The sequence below is a fragment of the Oncorhynchus mykiss genome, chromosome 2 (assembly GCF_057628025.1).
Source record: "Oncorhynchus mykiss isolate SJ-2025 chromosome 2, ASM5762802v1, whole genome shotgun sequence".
Lineage (NCBI taxonomy): Eukaryota > Metazoa > Chordata > Actinopteri > Salmoniformes > Salmonidae > Oncorhynchus > Oncorhynchus mykiss.
Window position 1 is genome coordinate 95,178,974 of NC_143023.1, and position 19,701 is coordinate 95,198,674.

At 46.7% G+C, this 19,701-nt stretch overlaps 1 protein-coding gene across 1 annotated transcript in view; it reads left to right on the plus strand.

The window, feature by feature from the left end:
• Nucleotides 1-19,701, plus strand: part of LOC110502438 (FYVE, RhoGEF and PH domain-containing protein 6) — a 29,553-nt gene that overhangs the window by 857 nt on the left and 8,995 nt on the right. The window contains exons 2-11 of the mRNA XM_036959911.2: nucleotides 1,092-3,525; nucleotides 9,527-9,665; nucleotides 10,329-10,427; nucleotides 12,212-12,363; nucleotides 12,836-12,992; nucleotides 13,169-13,256; nucleotides 16,462-16,512; nucleotides 16,739-16,797; nucleotides 16,892-16,963; nucleotides 17,436-17,504. Coding sequence (XP_036815806.2) covers nucleotides 1,092-3,525; nucleotides 9,527-9,665; nucleotides 10,329-10,427; nucleotides 12,212-12,363; nucleotides 12,836-12,992; nucleotides 13,169-13,256; nucleotides 16,462-16,512; nucleotides 16,739-16,797; nucleotides 16,892-16,963; nucleotides 17,436-17,504 — 3,320 coding nt within the window. The remainder of the gene's footprint in view (nucleotides 1-1,091; nucleotides 3,526-9,526; nucleotides 9,666-10,328; nucleotides 10,428-12,211; nucleotides 12,364-12,835; nucleotides 12,993-13,168; nucleotides 13,257-16,461; nucleotides 16,513-16,738; nucleotides 16,798-16,891; nucleotides 16,964-17,435; nucleotides 17,505-19,701) is intronic.

A 19,701-nucleotide genomic window follows, 5' to 3' on the forward strand; every position in this document is an offset into this window, starting at 1 on the left:
ACTGAGTGGTGTTGTGGTACTTGGTGAAGGGCCTACTTGATCAACAGGACACACACACACACAAAAACCTGTCAACCTTTACAACAGGACTGACCTTTTTCTTCTCTTTCACCCAGCATCTGTCTGCCTTTTCAGAACATTTACATGTTTTAATGGGTTATTATTTTACAGTATCAATATTTTCTTATACTTGAATAATGTTGAGAATTTTACCTTTTTTACTTTCATTTATGAGCTTGATGTCTTGATGTCTTGATGATGGTGCCACTTTCTAACACCTGTTCATTCTCTCTCCCTCACTCGTTCTCTCTCTCCCTCATTCGTTCTCTCTCTCCCTCATTCGTTCTCTCTCTCCCTCACTCGCTCTCTCTCTCCCTCACTCGCTCTCTCTCTCCCTCACTCGCTCTCTCTCTCCCTCACTCGCTCTCTCTCTCCCTCACTCGCTCTCTCTCTCCCTCACTCGCTCTCTCTCTCCCTCACTCGCTCTCTCTCTCTCTCTCCCTCGCTCTCTCTCCCTCGCTCGCTCGCTCTCTCTCTCCCTCGCTCGCTCTCTCTCTCCCTCGCTCGCTCTCTCTCTCCCTCACTCGCTCTCTCTCTCCCTCACTCGCTCGCTCTCTCTCCCTCACTCGCTCTCTCTCTCTCTCTCTCCCTCGCTCTCTCTCTCTCTCTCTCCCTCTCTCTCTCTCTCTCTCCCTCTCTCTCTCTCCCTCGCTCTCCCTCGCTCTCTCTCTCCCTCTCTCTCGCTCTCTCTCTCCCTCACTCGTTCTCTCTCTCCCTCACTCGTCCTCTCTCTCCCTCACTCGTTCTCTCTCTCTCGTTCTCCCTCTCACTCACTCGCTCTCCCTCTCTCTCCCTCACTCACTCTCTCTCTCTCTCCCTCACTCACTCGCTCTCTCTCCCTCTCTCCCTCGATCCCTCTCTCACTCGCTCCCTCCCTCCCTCACTTGCGCTCTCCCTCCCTCTCTCTCTCTCCCTCACTCGCTCTCTCCCTCCCTCCCTCCCTCCCTCTCTTTCCCTCGCTCCCTCCCTCCCTCCCCCTCTCTCTCTCTCTCCCTCCTTCCCTCTCTCCCTCCCTCTCTCGCTCACTCCAGGCATGCAGAAACCACCAGTTGCCCCCAAACCAAAGAATGCCCAGCCACAGAGGCCAGGGCCCTCCCCCTCCTCGACCCCCAAAAGAGATGGCCTTTTTCAGGCTTCCCTCTGTACACCAAAGACGGTTAAACCAGCTCTGGCCCCTAAACCACCATGCCTACCCAAACCATTCCTCACCACTTCTGTGGAGTCCAAACCACCATGCCTACCCAAACCATGCCTCAACGCTGCTATGGAGTACAAACCTCTTTCCTCAAAGACTGTCCATCACCATCAGACTTATTCTCAGAGACCATCAGAGATGTCTACAAGTATAGGTCTTCTGAAGTCCAGGAATACAATACCTGATTGGGATAATATTATTCCTATCTGTCTGTGTAGCCAGAAGAACTGTCTGTGTGTTGGGAACAGCATCACAATGGACACAGTGATTAACACGATTCCTAAAGACTTGAAAACATTGCATAACAATTGCAAAACGGAGGAATCTAGAATAAAGCCTGTTCTCAGATCTCGATCTGGGGAGAACAAAGGGGTCAACAACAACAAGAGGAAAGCAGTCAACAACGCTCTACCAGACAATTGCGTACAGGTTGTGTTGCTGTCCACCAATAACCACCTCTTAAACCCGAAACAGAACCTCAACTCCGACATTGTGACGCCATCATCACGCCCTGACATAAAGCGCCCTCTTCCTCAGAGAACGCATAGCAATGAAGCCAACGGTAACGTCGTCACCACCTCCTCTAATGCCATTGGTCACAGAGAACGGGAAGATCCCACCAGCTCCACAGGGATTGGCAGAGACACTGGCACATCCAATCAGAACCCAGCTGCCCCTAGGAAGCCCCTCCCTGTCCCCGTACCGCGGAAACCCAGGAAGTCTGTTCTGGTTGGACAGGAAGTCCCAGAGGAGGGGAGGCAAGGGAGGGAAATGACTGTCAGAAAGGTGTCACTGGAGAGGAAAAGCAGCCCATCTCTGTCTGTCAACGCACCTGCTACTCAGGCACACAACATCCCAGAAAGTCCTGCCAGTACAAATGATAGCTGGGAGGGTCTCCCATCCTCCAGGACACCCGGCCCGCCACCTGTTCCTGCTCCCCCTCCCAGAAAGGAAGCCTTTCTTTCTGAACCTGAGAGAGCAGCACCGACCTCCTCTGCCACCTCCTCTCAGCACCTCCTCCCCACCTCCTCCCCTCTGCACCTCCTCCCCTCCTCTTCCTGTCTGCACCTCCCTCAGGATGTAGAGGAGGAAGAGCTGAGATGGGTGGATGACGCTGTCTATGAACTGGAGTGTTCAGTGGACAAGGAAGAGGAGGAGGAAGGGAGGAATGAAGAGGAGGAGATCCATGATAAGATTAGTTGTCATCCTCTCTCAAACAGTCGTTCCAACCAGCTGGAGCTCAGCTCCAACTGCCACTTTCCCCTCACCTTAATAACCACTGGGAGTTACAAAGAAAACGCGAGTGCTCAAAACAAGATGGCCGGCTTCCCCAAGAAACTGCAGAGACGCAGCTCCCCAGCAGCGTGGGTACTGAAGAATGAACTGTCAGAAGAGAGAGAAGTGGAGGAACGAAAGACTTCCGATAGTGACGATGATGGAGGTGCCCTCACCAAGGCCACAAAAGCTATGAGAAAGCTCCCTGCAACCCCAGGAGAGGATAAACCAAAAAGGAACAGAATCTTTCAGACGCTGGTGTCTCCTGTATCCCGTAAGAGGAGCACGGACAACACACAGACAAAGGGCAGCTTGACAACGGATGAAACGCTGTCACCGTCCAAGCCGTCTCGCTCCAGCCGGGGGAAACAGAAGGCCAAGTCCTTCTCCTCTGCCGACCTGACCCCCTCTGAGGGACAGAAACAGAACTCTTTCCGGAGGCTTCTCAATCTGAAACTCTCTGTCAAGAGGCTGCCCAAGCTGGCCAAGGGAGGCCAGTCTCTAGACAGCACTGCAGCTGAGGCAGAACAATATGCGGATTATGTATTCCAAGACCGTGGCGTCTGTTTCCAGGAACGCCTGGGCATTCGGGTGGGGGATGCCCGCAAGTTCTCCTGTCCCCAACTGGGGGTGATTGGGGTTGGGGCGGAGCAGAGCGTGGACGGGGATGAGATCCACTACCCCGGAGCGGAGCAGGCTGTGGAGTATGAAAATGTTCCCTATTACGAGGCCATACCTGAGTATTTTAACCAGCCTGTTGGACTGGGATTACGGGGGAGTGAGCTGGGGGTGGGTACACCACCGGACCAGTCGGAGTGCCACAACCACCTGTATGATGATGCCGATATCTATGAGGAACAGGAGCCGTACCATCCCCTGAAGAGACACAGTGAACACAGCAGCACTGAGGAATTCTTCTATGAGGAACAGGAGCCGTACCATCCCCTGAAGAGACGCAGTGAACAGCAACTGAACCAGCACAGCAGCACTGAGAGGTATTCATTCTTCTTGTTGCCTGGGGAGACAGACTGGTACTGACTGGTTCTGTCTCATTAGCACTGAGAGGTATTCATTCTTCTTGTTGCCTGGGGAGACAGACTGGTACTGACTGGTTCTGTCTCATTAGCACTGAGAGGTATTCATTCTTCTTGTTGCCTGGGGAGACAGACTGGTACTGACTGGTTCTGTCTCAGCAGCACTGAGAGGTATTCATTCTTCTTGTTGCCTGGGGAGACAGACTGGTACTGACTGGTTCTGTCTCAGCAGCACTGAGAGGTATTCATTCTTCTTGTTGCCTGGGGAGACAGACTGGTACTGACTGGTTCTTTCTCCGCAGCACTGAGAGGTATTCATTCTTCTTGTTGCCTGGGGAGACAGACTGGTACTGACTGGTTCTGTCTCATTAGCACTGAGAGGTATTCATTCTTCTTGTTGCCTGGGGAGACAGACTGGTACTGACTGGTTCTGTCTCATTAGCACTGAGAGGTATTCATTCTTCTTGTTGCCTGGGGAGACAGACTGGTACTGACTGGTTCTGTCTCATTAGCACTGAGAGGTATTCATTCTTCTTGTTGCCTGGGGAGACAGAATGGTACTGACTGGTTCTGTCTCATTAGCACTGAGAGGTATTCATTCTTCTTGTTGCCTGGGGAGACAGACTGGTACTGACTGGTTCTGTCTCAGCAGCACACCTTTCATAGGTTGGTGGTTGATCAAATCAACGTTTATTTGTCACGTGCGCTGAATACAACAGGTGTAGTAGATCTTACAGTGAAATGCTGAATACAACAGGTGTAGTAGGCCTTACAGTGAAATGCTTGCTGAATACAGCAGGTGTAGTAGACCTCACAGTGAAATGCTGAATACAACAGGTGTAGTAGACCTTACAGTGAAATGCTGAATACAACAGCTGTAGTAGACCTCACAGTGAAATGCTGAATACAACAGGTGTAGTAGGCCTTACAGTGAAATGCTTGCTGAATACAGCAGGTGTAGTAGACCTCACAGTGAAATGCTGAATACAACAGGTGTAGTAGACCTTACAGTGAAATGCTGAATACAACAGGTGTAGTAGACCTTACAGTGACATGCTGAATACAACAGGTGTAGTAGACCTCAGTGAAATGCTGAATACAACAGGTGTAGTAGACCTCAGTGAAATGCTGAATACAACAGGTGTAGTAGACCTCACAGTGAAATGCTGAATACAACAGGTGTAGTAGACCTTACAGTGAAATGCCGAATACAACAGGTGTAGTAGACCTTAGTGAAATGTTGAATACAACAGGTGTAGTAGACCTTAGTGAAATGCTGAATACAACAGGTGTAGTAGACATTACAGTGAAATGCTGAATACAACAGGTTTAGTAGACCTGACAGTGAAATGCTGAATACAACAGGTGTAGTAGACCTCACAGTGAAATGCTGAATACAACAGGTGTAGTAGACCTGACAGTGAAATGCCGAATACAACAGGTGTAGTAGACCTTACAGTGAAATGCTTGCTGAATACAACAGGTGTAGTAGGCCTCACAGTGAAATGCTTGCTGAATACAACAGGTGTAGTAGACCTTACAGTGAAATGCTGAATACAACAGGTGTAGTAGACCTTACAGTGAAATGCTGAATACAACTGGTGTAGTAGACCTTACAGTGAAATGCTGAATACAACAGGTGTAGTAGACCTCACAGTGAAATGCTGAATACAACAGGTGTAGTAGACCTTACAGTGAAATGCTGAATACAACAGGTGTAGTAGACCTCAGTGAAATGCTGAATACAACAGGTGTAGTAGACCTTACAGTGAAATGCTGAATACAACAGGTGTAGTAGACCTTACAGTGAAATGCCGAATACAACAGGTGTAGTAGACCTTACAGTGAAATGCCGAATACAACAGGTGTAGTAGACCTTACAGTGAAATGCTGAATACAACAGGTGTAGTAGACCTCACAGTGAAATGCTGAATACAACAGGTGTAGTAGACCTTACAGTGAAATGCTGAATACAACAGGTGTAGTAGACCTTACAGTGAAATGCTGAATACAACAGGTGTAGTAGACCTTACAGTGAAATGCTGAATACAACAGGTGTAGTAGACCTTACAGTGAAATGCTGAATACAACAGGTGTAGTAGACCTTACAGTGAAATGCTGAATACAACAGGTGTAGTAGACCTCAGTGAAATGCTGAATACAACAGGTGTAGTAGACCTCAGTGAAATGCTGAATACAACAGGTGTAGTAGACCTTACAGTGAAATGCCGAATACAACAGGTGTAGTAGACCTTACAGTGAAATGCCGAATACAACAGGTGTAGTAGACCTTACAGTGAAATGCTGAATACAACAGGTGTAGTAGACCTTACAGTGAAATTCTGAATACAACAGGTGTAGTAGACCTTACAGTGAAATGCTGAATACAACAGGTGTAGTAGACCTCACAGTGAAATGTTGAATACAACAGGTGTAGTAGACCTTAGTGAAATGCTGAATACAACAGGTGTAGTAGACATTACAGTGAAATGCTGAATACAACAGGTTTAGTAGACCTGACAGTGAAATGCTGAATACAACAGGTGTAGTAGACCTGACAGTGAAATGCTTGCTGAATACAACAGGTGTAGTAGACCTTACAGTGAAATGCTTGCTGAATACAACAGGTGTAGTAGACCTTACAGTGAAATGCTTGCTGAATACAACAGGTGTAGTAGACCTTACAGTGAAATGCTTGCTGAATACAACAGGTGTAGTAGACCTTACAGTGAAATGCTGAATACAACAGGTGTAGTAGACCTTACAGTGAAATGCTGAATACAACTGGTGTAGTAGACCTTACAGTGAAATGCTGAATACAACAGGTGTAGTAGGCCTCACAGTGAAATGCTGAATACAACAGGTGTAGTAGACCTTACAGTGAAATGCTGAATACAACAGGTGTAGTAGACCTCAGTGAAATGCTGAATACAACAGGTGTAGTAGACCTCAGTGAAATGCCGAATACAACAGGTGTAGTAGACCTTACAGTGAAATGCCGAATACAACAGGTGTAGTAGACCTTACAGTGAAATGCTGAATACAACAGGTGTAGTAGACCTCACAGTGAAATGCTGAATACAACAGGTGTAGTAGACCTTACAGTGAAATGCTGAATACAACAGGTGTAGTAGACCTTACAGTGAAATGCTGAATACAACAGGTGTAGTAGACCTTACAGTGAAATGCTGAATACAACAGGTGTAGTAGACCTTACAGTGAAATGCTGAATACAACAGGTGTAGTAGACCTCACAGTGAAATGCTGAATACAACAGGTGTAGTAGACCTCACAGTGAAATGCTGAATACAACAGGTGTAGTAGACCTTACAGTGAAATGCTGAATACAACAGGTGTAGTAGACCTTACAGTGAAATGCTGAATACAACAGGTGTAGTAGACCTCACAGTAAAATGCTGAATACAACAGGTGTAGTAGACCTTACAGTGAAATGCTGAATACAACAGGTGTAGTAGACCTTACAGTGAAATGCTGAATACAACAGGTGTAGTAGACCTTACAGTGAAATGCTGAATACAACAGGTGTAGTAGACCTTACAGTGAAATGCTGAATACAACAGGTGTAGTAGACCTTACAGTGAAATGCTGAATACAACAGGTGTAGGTAGACCTTACAGTGAAATGCTGAATACAACAGGTGTAGTAGACCTTACAGTGAAATGCTGAATACAACAGGTGTAGTAGACCTTACAGTGAAATGCTGAATACAACAGGTGTAGTAGACCTTACAGTGAAATGCTGAATACAACAGGTGTAGTAGACCTTACAGTGAAATGCTGAATACAACAGGTGTAGTAGACCTTACAGTGAAATGCTGAATACAACAGGTGTAGTAGACCTTACAGTGAAATGCAGAATACAACAGGTGTAGGTAGACCTTACAGTAAAATGCTGAATACAACAGGTGTAGTAGACCTTACAGTGAAATGCTGAATACAACAGGTGTAGTAGACCTTACAGAGAAATGCTGAATACAACAGGTGTAGTAGGCCTTACAGTGAAATGCTGAATACAACAGGTGTAGTAGACCTCACAGTGAAATGCTGAATACAACAGGTGTAGTAGACCTCACAGTAAAATGCTTACTTACAGGCTCTAACCAATAGTGCAAAAAAGGTATTAGGTGAACAATAGGTAAGTAAAGAAATTAAACAACAGTAAAACAACAGGCTATGTACATTCTTGTATGTCTCATGAAAAGTAGTTCCATACAAAGGGGGGTGGGGTGGGGGGGGGGGGCTCGTATAGTTTTCTTAATAAATCAAAGTCTTCAGGTGAAAAATATCACCTGAAAAGCGGCGCTTTTGTAGGAGTGATTCTGAGTCATGACAGACTAAGGGGAAGTATGCTTAGTATGTAGTGTTAATGGAAACTCCAGTCTGGTGAGCTGGCACTAGATTGGCACTGAAGCACGTTGGGGAGTGACACATCTTTCAGAGATTCACCAAAATATCCAGCTGCGGTGAGTTCAGTGTAATGAGGGATGTTTGTTTGATGACCCTTCCCTCAGAAACATAAGCAACATTTCAGTAAATTTACATTTTTGGTGACTGTTACTTAGAGACCATAGTCTTGCATCACTGTCTCACTCTTTTAGACGTTTCTTGTGACCATTTTACCGTCTAGGTCTATTCTGTGCAGACTTTAAAGGCATGGTGTCAGTGTCATCGGTACGACCGGCACTGAAAATGGTCTGACTAAAAATCAGTTGGCGTTTGAAAAAAAGTTTACTGTGTTCTGTGCCTTGAACCAATGGCTCAGTGTTTAAGTCAGTGCTGCTCACTTCCACAAAACAGCCATAGAAGCATCTCTACTGTAAACAGGGTATATTGCCTCAGTATGCACAGAGAAGGAGACTACATCAGGTAGCCATTTGCTGTGGCCCAGTTCTAAATAAATCCTACTAGCCCCTATCAAGAGTTCTGCCTAGCCTTTTGCTAGGGGTTAGGATTAGGGTAGGGTTACCGGTTTGGAACCGGGGCTTTCTAATGTTTGGGTTGACCTGTGGCTTACACCTATCCAAACCTTTCATTTCCTCAAGTTCAAGCAGCTAGGAGTAGGGAGGAGTGACTGGTTTGGAACAGAGTCCTTTGTTATGTTTGGGTTGGCAGCAGAGGTGGCATCTAGCCAAACCCCCTCAGCTGACCCAAAGCATTGCTTTTTGTCTTGATCTTTTATGTTGTGTGTGTGAAAGATTGACTAGTGAAATGTCTTGTCCCTGGTCAGTCTCTCTTTAATGTGTGGTCACTGTGTGGTCACTGTGTGGTCACTGTGTGGTCACTGTGTGGGTCACTGTGTGGTCACTGTGTGGGTCACTGTGTGGTCACTGTGTGGTCACTGTGTGGTCACTGTGTGGTCACTGTGTGGTCACTGTGTGGGTCACTGTGTGGTCACTGTGTGGGTCACTGTGTGGTCACTGCGTGGTCACTGTGTGGGTCACTGTGTGGTCACTGTGTGGTCACTGTGTGGGTCACTGTGTGGGTCACTGTGTGGGTCACTGTGTGGTCACTGTGTGGGTCACTGTGTGGTCACTGTGTGGGTCACTGTGTGGTCACTGTGTTGGTCACTGTGTGGGTCACTGTGTGGTCACTGTGTTGGTCACTGTGTGGTCACTGTGTGGGTCACTGTGTGGGTCACTGTGTGGGTCACTGTGTGGTCACTGTGTGGTCACTGCAGGACATGATGATGACTCTTCAGTTAAAAAGACCCCCCCCCTCCATGATAAATGATATCCATACTCAGGCATTTTACTAATCTCACGTTGTTACTAACCTCACCTCCCCAGTTCCCTTCTCTCCCTCTCTCACATTTATACACTTTAAGGTCACACTCTGTCTTCCCACCTCTTCTTTCCCATAGGTGTGAGACTGAGTTTCAGGATGTTTCTCTGTGTGTGTGTGTGTGTGTGTCTGTTCCTATTGATCATCTCTTGTTCCAACAGGAGTTCTATAGATGAGGATGTTGGCCCGCTAGATGAAGGTCAGTCGGATGAAGACGTCATGGTTCAGAGTTCAGATGAGGAGGATGATGAGAGTTCCTCCTCTAGCAAAGGAGAACCTGAGAAGCCTGAGGAGAGGGAGGTGAGACACTGAGGAGAGGGAGGTGAGACACTGAGGAGAGGGAGGTGAGACACTGAGGAGAGGGAGGTGAGACACTGAGGAGAGGGAGGTGAGACACTGAGGAAAGGGAGGTGAGACACTGAGGAGAGGGAGGTGAGACACTGAGGAGAGGGAGGTGAGACACTGAGGAGAGGGAGGAGAGGGAGGTGAGACACTGAGGAGAGGGAGGAGAGGGAGGTGAGACTGAGGAGAGGGAGGTGAGACACTGAGGAGAGGGAGGTGAGACACTGAGGAGAGGGAGGTGAGACACTGAGGAGAGGGAGGTGAGACACTGAGGAGAGGGAGGTGAGACACTGAGGAGAGGGAGGTGAGACACTGAGGAGAGGGAGGTGAGACACTGAGGAGAGGGAGGTGAGACACTGAGGAGAGGGAGGTGAGACACTGAGAAGCCTGAGGAGAGGGAGGTGAGACACTGAGGAGAGGGAGGTGAGACACTAAGAAGCCTGAGGAGAGGGAGGTGAGACACTGAATGTGCCACTTAGCAGACGTTTCTACGCATGTAAAGGGACTTACGGTAACGGTGACGCATACATTTCTAGGATCTGATCCCTGCGAGTATTGAACCAATAACTTTGGTGAAATGTAGTGATTTATTTGACGTGTTTGTACCTGTGTCCGTGCCAGGTTGGCAGTGGTGCCAAGCGGAACAAGATAGTCCACATCGCCAGAGAGATCATGAGCTCCGAGAATGTATTTGTCAACGTCCTGAAGCTTCTCCATATCGTGAGTATTCGGGCACTTATCCCCTCTCTCTACATATTTGATAGCCTATCAACACAGTTTTTGTTGTTGTTTGTATGAAGCCATCTTAGTCTCCAGTCCTGTGGGTTTGTGTGTTTCTGTACGGTATAGTTTTCATCTCGTGAGAAGTCCCGTATGTTCTCCAGACTGCTCCATGTGTGTTTGATTATGCTAACTACTGAGGCACACCCCTTTATGAGGAACACACGGGGCCTTTCTGGGTTTTGTACACTACACCTCACTCCTCTCAGCCGCACAGCTTGCATCTCTGTTGGTTTCCCGAGGCCTCTCAGCGGTGGTGTGATCTGACGGTGGTCCGAGAGAAAGAGAGAGAACATGCTCAGCGGGTCAGAACATGCTCAGCTGGTCAGAACATGCTCAGCTGGTCAGAACATGCTCAGCGGGTCAGAACATGCTCAGCGGGTCAGAACATGCTCAGCGGGTCAGAACATGCTCAGCGGGTCAGAATATGCTCAGCGGGTCAGAACATGCTCAGCGGGTCAGAACATGCTCAGCGGGTCAGAACATGCTCAGCGGGTCAGAACATGCTCAGCGGGTCAGAACATGCTCAGCGGGTCAGAACATGCTCAGCGGGTCAGAACATGCTCAGCGGGTCAGAACATGCTCAGCTGGTCTGAGCTGGAGTCACTTAATGGTGTTTGTTGAACTCAGTGACTGTATGTTTTGGTCTAACCACTAATTTTCTGGTTAGACCAAAATCTGAACAAACTGTAATAGTAAAATAGCTGACGTCTGGGTTCAGCTAGGGATTTTTCAAATTAGTTACCGTACACAAGACTAGTTTATTTTTTTCTCGTTGTTTACACATACAGTACATTCCAAGGACTAAGGGGTGGTAGGTCTGCACAGGATATGAAGTGAGAGACTTGTGCTGTAGGCTGTGCCACAGATGAACCATGACTGACTGAGTCACTATCTCTGAAACCACACTGTGGGGGAGAGACAGGAAGTTATGCTGTAGGCATGTGTTTGATTCAGCAATCAGACCTTTTTAACCAAATCAGCAACACTTGTGTCCAGTGTAATAGAACATGTATTGGTTGGGGGGGGGGGGGGGGGGGGGGTGATGATGGGGCATATTGATATTCATATGGTGGAGCCATGATTTGTTATGGGGGTGTCCTGTGCAGTCCTCCTACCCACCCCAGTACTTGAACCCCCCCATCTAAGCTGAGCAGTGTATTGTGACTGTGAACTGCAGATGTAAGTTAGGGACCGCACTGGGCCCCTTACAGCCAATCTACAGGAGCTCCCTGCCACAGGGCCTGGGCCCCTTTACAGCCAATCTACAGGAGCTCCCTGCCACAGGGCCTGGGCCCCTTTACAGCCAATCTACAGGAGCTCCCTGCCACAGGGCCTGGGCCCCTTACAGCCAATCTGGTGCGGAATGTGTTGTAATCTGTAGTAAGCACTGTGCCTCATCCTCCCCTCCCCTCCCCTCCTGCTACCCTCTACTCTTTAAGGACTGGGGGTGTGTGTGTGTGTGTGTGGGGGGGGGGGGGTTCCTGGAAACAGGGCTATAATGGAAGACTGTTTAGTATAGAGGTCGAGGATGACTCGTCCTTCCGATCTAAAGTGAACTGAAATGTTCGCAGTTTAGAATGTTTGATGGGATTGTAGCCGAACACTTTTCTGTGTTCTCTAAAAAGAATAGCCACGATATACAGACTCATGCTGTCTGTGTCTGTGTGGTGTGTTGCCTGTCTGTCTCTCCCTCTGACCCGTCTATCCCTCTCCCCCTACAGGACTTCCGTGACGCGGTGGCGAAGGCTTCGCGTCCGAGTGGGAAGCCTATTATAGAGGAGGCTATTCTGAACCAGATCCTGTACTATCTGCCCCAGCTCTACGAACTGAACCAGGACCTGCTCAGAGAGCTGGAGGACAGGGTCGCCCAGTGGTACTGTACTAGTTTAGAACAATCTCATTTTCACAGTACCGTGCCAACCTGAACCGATCTGTGCTGGAACGGACGGTATGTTTTCGTATGGTCCTTTCCAGAAAGGTTCCGATATCTGTAGGGGGTGCATAACCAGGTCACCTCAGTACAGCTCGTCTTTGATTGACTCTGTAGTGTGAAAAGGGTGTAATTCAGAATGAATCAAATTAATAGAATGAATCAATTCCTATGACCAGAGCCACCACTAACTGATCTCCATCAACATCCCTTTAATTAATCATGACGAAGGAATTACACCTACATAAATCACTATCAGTCCTGAGGTAAACCACACATCAAAATCACGTGGTAAATCTAAGCTTGACTGGCTTTTGGTTGCATCTCTCACCAATCCTGTGATCGCTCCGACTGAAATAAATCAGAGACTCCATCTCCCTCTCTCAATGTCTGAGCCCTTTGTTTCATTGATCAGGGATGAACGTGGTCGTCTAGCTGACATCTTTGTGAAGAAAGGGCCTTATCTGAAGATGTATTCCACATACATCAGAGAGTTTGACAAGAATGTGGCCCTACTAGACGAGCACAGCAGGAAGAATCCAGCCTTCGCTGCAGTGGTGCGGGAATTTGAGGTAAAGCGTCTCACTGGGTCAACCCGTTTTGGTGCGTTGTTGCTTGAAGGCGTTGTTTGTGATATGCTTTCTTTGTGGGTCTTGTGTGTGTGTGTGTGTGTTTGGCTTTCTGTCTGTGCATGTTTGTGTCTGCTAGTGTGTGTCGTAAATAATGTTTTTCTGACTCTGTGTCTCAGGCTGGTCCTCGCTGTGCCAGTCTGGCTCTGAGGCATTACCTGCTGAAGCCTGTTCAGAGGATCCCTCAGTATCAGATGCTGCTCACAGGTAAACTGCAACAGAGTGTGTGGTTATTTTGGGCCGTGTTCCTGGACAATATCAGGATTAGACTATTACTATTCAAATGTGCACAGAGAGATGTAACAAGATTGCTAAATCATTGCACATAATTACCGTAAACAACTCCTCCCACCTTTTCATCGGTAAGACGAGCAAATTCAGGCATGACATGCCAGCAACAAATGCAGCCACTAAGTAAGTATATCTGACCAAATCATGAAAGACAATCATTGTAATTTTGAGTGTGGAAGAGGTGAAAAAATTGTTGTTTATCAACAATGACAAGCCACCTGGGTCTGACAACTTGGATGGAAAATTACTATAGGGAAGGACATTCAACAAGCACAGCGCTTACACAAATGACTGATGATTGGCTCAGAGAAAATTGATGATAAAAAGATTGTGGGAGCTGTTTTGTTAGACTTCAGTGCGGCTTTAGACATTATCGATCGTTGTCTGCTGGTGGGAAAAACGTATGTGTTATGGCTTTACACCCCCTGCTATATTGTGGATAAAGAGTTACCTGTCTAACAGAACACAGAGGGTGTTCTTTAATGGAAGCCTCTCCAACATAATCCAGGTAGAATCAGGAATTCCACAGGGCAGCTGTCTAAACCCGTTAATTTTTTCAAATCTTTACTAACAACATGCCAGTGTGTCTATGTACGCGGATGATTCAACACTATACACGTCAGCTACTACAGCGACTGAAATGACTGCAACACTTAACAAAGAGCTGCAGTTAGTTTCAGAATGGGTGGCTAGAAATAAGTTAGTCCTAAATATTCTATATAAATATTTCTAAAACTAAAAAGCATTGTATTTCGGACAAATCATTCACTAAACCCTAAACCTCAACTAAATCTTGTAATGAATAATGTGAAAATTGAGCAAGTTGAGGTGATCTGCTTGTAGTAACCCTGGATTGTAAACTGTCATGGTCAAAACATATTGATGCAGTAGTAGCTAAGATGGGGAGAAGTCTGTCCATAATAAAGCGCTGCTCTGCCTTAACAACAATATCAACAAGGCAGGTCCTACAGGCCCTAGTTTTGTTGCACCTGGACTACTGTCCAGTCGCCACATAGAGGGACTTAGGAACATTTATAATTGGCTCAGAACAGGGCAGCAAGGCTGGCCCTTCAATGTACACAGAGAGCTAACATTAATAATATGAACGTAAATCTCTCATGGCTCAAAGTGGAAGAGAGATTGACTTCATCACCACTTGTTTTTGTAAGACGTGTTGACATGCTGAATGCACCGAAATGTCTGTTTTTAAATGACTAGCATACAGCTTGGACACTTATGCATACCCTACGAGACATGCCACCAGAGGTCTCTTCACAGTCCCCAAGTCCAGAACAGACTATGGGAGGCGAACAGTACTACATAGAGCCATGACTACATGGAACTCTATTCCACAGTACTACATAGAGCCGTGACTACATGGAACTCTATTCCACAGTACTACATAGAGCCGTGACTACATGGAACTCTATTCCACAGTACTACATAGAGCCGTGACTACATGGAACTCTATTCCACAGTACTACATAGAGCCATGACTACATGGAACTCTATTCCACAGTACTACATAGAGCCGTGACTACATGGAACTCTATTCCACAGTACTACATAGAGCCATGACTACATGGAACTCTATTCCACAGTACTACATAGAGCCGTGACTACATGAAACTCTATTCCACAGTACTACATAGAGCCGTGACTACATGGAACTCTATTCCACAGTACTACATAGAGCCATGACTACATGGAACTCTATTCCACAGTACTACATAGAGACATGACTACATGGAACTCTATTCCACAGTACTACATAGAGCCATGACTACATGGAACTCTATTCCACAGTACTACATAGAGCCATGACTACATGGAACTCTATTCCACAGTACTACATAGAGCCATGACTACATGGAACTCTATTCCACAGTACTACATAGAGCCGTGACTACATGGAACTCTATTCCACAGTACTACATAGAGCCGTGACTACATGGAACTCTATTCCACAGTACTACATAGAGCCGTGACTACATGAAACTCTATTCCACAGTACTACATAGAGCCGTGACTACATGGAACTCTATTCCACAGTACTACATAGAGCCGTGACTACATGGAACTCTATTCCACAGTACTACATAGAGCCGTGACTACATGAAACTCTATTCCACAGTACTACATAGAGCCATGACTACATGGAACTCTATTCCACAGTACTACATAGAGCCGTGACTACATGGAACTCTATTCCACAGTACTACATAGAGCCGTGACTACATGAAACTCTATTCCACAGTACTACATAGAGCCGTGACTACATGGAACTCTATTCCACAGTACTACATAGAGCCGTGACTACATGGAACTCTATTTCACATCAGGTAACTGATGCCATCAGTACAATCAGATTTTAAAAACAGATAAAAATGCACGTTATGGAACAACGGGACTGTGAAGAGACACACACACACACACAGGTACAGACACGCATACACATAATAAGACACACACACGTACATATTGATTTTGTGTTGTAGATGTGTGGTAGTGGTGGAGTAGCGGCCTGAGGGAACACACTTAATATTTTGTGAAAGGTGTTATGAAATCGAATGTCATGTAATATTTTAAGTTGTATATAATTGCCTTAGTGGTGCTGGACCCCAGCAAGAGTAGCTGCTGGGATCCTTAATAAATACAAATTATTTGAGGGAACTGTGCGAATTTGTGAAGTAAGCTAAATGGTGTCACGTCGCCCTCTACTGGTCAGAGACGTTCAAAACATGTAGAGAATTTTCCAGCTACTCCTCAAGCCACTCGTACTCGGATTTTGAAGCGCGGTCCAAATCTGATTTGATGACATAACGAGCTTTAACATGCCAGAGGGCTTAGCATCGCACGAGACTAATGTGAAAAAATCCCTTTCACCACGACACTCTTGTATAATTCCATTTCACAAAGCACCTTTTTTGGTTGTTGTATATCAGGATTTTCACAGTCCCAATTACATTACAGGAATTTCCTATACAATTCAAGGCACTTGTCCTGCGTGGTAACAAAGGCACCTGTATTGACCTATTGAACGGCCGATTGGCCGTTCCTAGTGTAGCATCATTGGATAGAGTATGTTTTTATGTTCTATTAAAATGGTGTGTCATTTCAGACTACCTGAAGAACCTGTCTCCAGACTCGGCAGATTACAAAGACACACAAGGTGAAGCAAAACACTTGGTCTCATGGTCAAGGATGTCCTCTGCATAAAATCATTCTGAGACTTATTCCCCTCAAAAGCACAGGGTCTCAACATTTATTGTAGAGAGCAGGACAAACGTAGTAGCTGTAATAAGACGAAAGTGAACCAGGAAGTCTAGGGGGTTAAATGTGTTTATATTAGTAATATAATAGTAGCCTAATCCCTGTATCTCCATATTCACCCACAGCTGCTCTGGGCATCGTGAAGGAGGTGGCCAACCATGCCAATGACATCATGAAACAGGGGGTGAGATGGAAGAACATTGTTTTAATTCACTGCCTTTATGACCGTACCTGTGGTGGAATATTCACTTTTATTTATTGGATATCTTTTCTCTCAGGATAACTTCCAGAAGCTGATTCAGGTTCAGTGCCGTCTGAACGGACACCATGAGATCGTCCTGCCTGGGAGGGTGGGTATCAGCAGGGACCTCCCTGGCTCACTGAGAGGAATTTGGGTTTTTCATTGATTATGGATTGGCTTCTAAAGAGTTAAATCACTGGTGTCTGATGTGTTACTGAAAGAGTTAAATCACTGATGTGTGGTGTGTTAGTGAAAGAGTTAAATCACTGGTGTCTGATATGTTACTGAAAGAGTTAAATCACTGGTGTCTGATATGTGGTGTGTTACTGAAAGAGTTAAATCACTGGTGTCTGATGTGTGGTGTGTTAGTGAAAGAGTTAAATCACTGGTGTCTGATGTGTGGTGTGTTACTGAAAGAGTTCAATCACTGGTGTCTGATGTGTGGTGTGTTACTGAAAGAGTTAAATCACTGGTGTCTGATGTGTGGTGTGTTAGTGAAAGAGTTAAATCACTGGTGTCTGATGTCTGATGTGTTACTGAAATAGTTAAATCACTGGTGTCTGATGTGTGGTGTGTTCCAGGTGTTCCTGAAAGAGGGTGTTCTGATGAAGCTCTCCAGGAAGGTCATGCAGCCCAGGATGTTCTTCCTGGTGAGTAGGAAACAAAATTAGCCTTTCTTAATTTGACTCTTTCTGATAGTGCCTTCTGATTCGTCCCTACTGAACACTACCCAGCTGTGTCTCCTTCCTTTCTCCCACCACATGTATCGGATCACGAGATCTAATTATAGCCATGGGAAGTACGGGTGCCCCCCCCCGCCCCCCCACACAAAACGACTCCTGTATGAGCGGACTAAAATAGTCGTCAGCAGTGTGGAAAGAAAAGATTATCTTCGCACCTCCACCCCATCTTCCCTCGGCCATAAGTCTGATACCAACAGGCTCAGAGACAGTTTCTATCTACAAGCCATCAGACTACTGAACACTTGAACTGCACTGACCACCTGCTCTGACTCTCCACACCTTAGCACGCATGCACTCACTAACACACACACACACTGAGTATACCAAACATTAGGAACTCCCCTTTTGCCATCAGAACAGCCTCAATTCACCGGGGGCATAGACTCTACAAGGTGTTGAAAGCGTTCCACAGGGATGCTGGCCCATGTTGACTCCAATGCTTCCCACAGTTGTGTCAAGTTGGCTGGATGTTCTTTGGGTGGTGGACCATTCTTGATACACACAGGAAACTGTTGTGTGAAAAAGCCAGCAGTTTTGCAGTTCTTAACACAGGTGCACCTGGCATCTCCTACCGGTGGGCCTGGCATCTCCTACCGGTGGGCCTGGCATCTCCTACCGGTGGGCCTGGCATCTCCTACCGGTGGGCCTGGCATCTCCTACCGGTGGGCCTGGCATCTCCTACCGGTGGGCCTGGCATCTCCTACCGGTGGGCCTGGCATCTCCTACCGGTGGGCCTGGCATCTCCTACCGGTGCGCCTGGCATCTCCTACCGGTGGGCCTGGCATGTCCTACCGGTGGGCCTGGCATGTCCTACCGGTGGGCCTGGCATCTCTTACCGGTGGGCCTGGCATCTCTTACCGGTGCGCCTGGCATCTCCTACCATACTGTACCCCATTCAAAGGCACCTCACTTTTGTCTTGCCCGTTCGCCCTTTGAATGGCACACATACACAATCCATGTCTCAAGACTTAAAAATCCTTCTTTAACTCGTTTCCTCCCAATCTACACTGATTTGAAGTTGGTTTTACAAGTGACATCAATAAGGGATCATAGCTTTCACCTGGTCAGTCTACAGTACCGTTGGAAAGTATTCAGACCACTTGACTTTTTCCACATTTTGTTACGTTACAGCCTTATTCTAAAATGGATTAAATATATTTTTTTCAGCAATCTACACACAATACCCCATAATGACATCACAATACCCCATAATGACATCACAATACCCCATAATGACATCACAATACCCCATAATGACAAAGTGAAAACAGGTTTTTAGAAATGTGTGCGAATTTATATTTGCAAAGTATTGAGACACTTTGCTATGAGACTCGAAATTGAGCTCAGGTGCGTCCTGTTTCCATGGATCATCCTTGATGTTTTTACAACTTGATTGGAGTCCACCTGTGGTAATTTCAATTGAGTGGACATGATTTGGAAAGGCACACACCTGTCTATATAACATCCCATAGTTGACAGTGCATGTCAGAGCAAAAACCAAGCCATGAGGTCGAAGGAATTGTCCGTGGAGCTCCGAGACAGGATTGTGTCGAGGCACAGATCTGGGGAAGGGTACCAAAAAATGTCTGCAGCATTGAAGGTCCCCAAGAACACAGTGGCGTCCGTCATTCTTAAATTGAAGAAGTTTGGAACCACTAAGACTCTTCCTAGAACTGGCCTCCCGGCCAAACTGAGCAATCGGGGGGAATGGGCCTTGGTCAATGAGGTGACCGCTGGTCACTCTGACAGAGCTCTAGAGTTCCTCTGTGGAGATGGGATAAACTATCAGAAGTACAACCATCTCTGCAGCACTCCACCAATCAGGCCTTTATGGTAGAGTGGACAGACGGAAGCCACTACTCAGTAAAAGGCACATGACAGACCGCTTGGAGATTGCCAAAAGGCACCCAAAGACGCTCAGAGCATGATGAACAAGATTCTCTGGTCTGATGAAACCAAGATTGAACTCTTTGGCCTGAATGCCAAGCGTCACGTCTGGAGGAAACCTGGCACCATCCCTATGGTGAAGCACGGTGGTGGCAGCATCATGCTTTGGGGATGTTTTTCAGCGACAGGGACTGGGAGACTAGTCAGGATTGAGGCA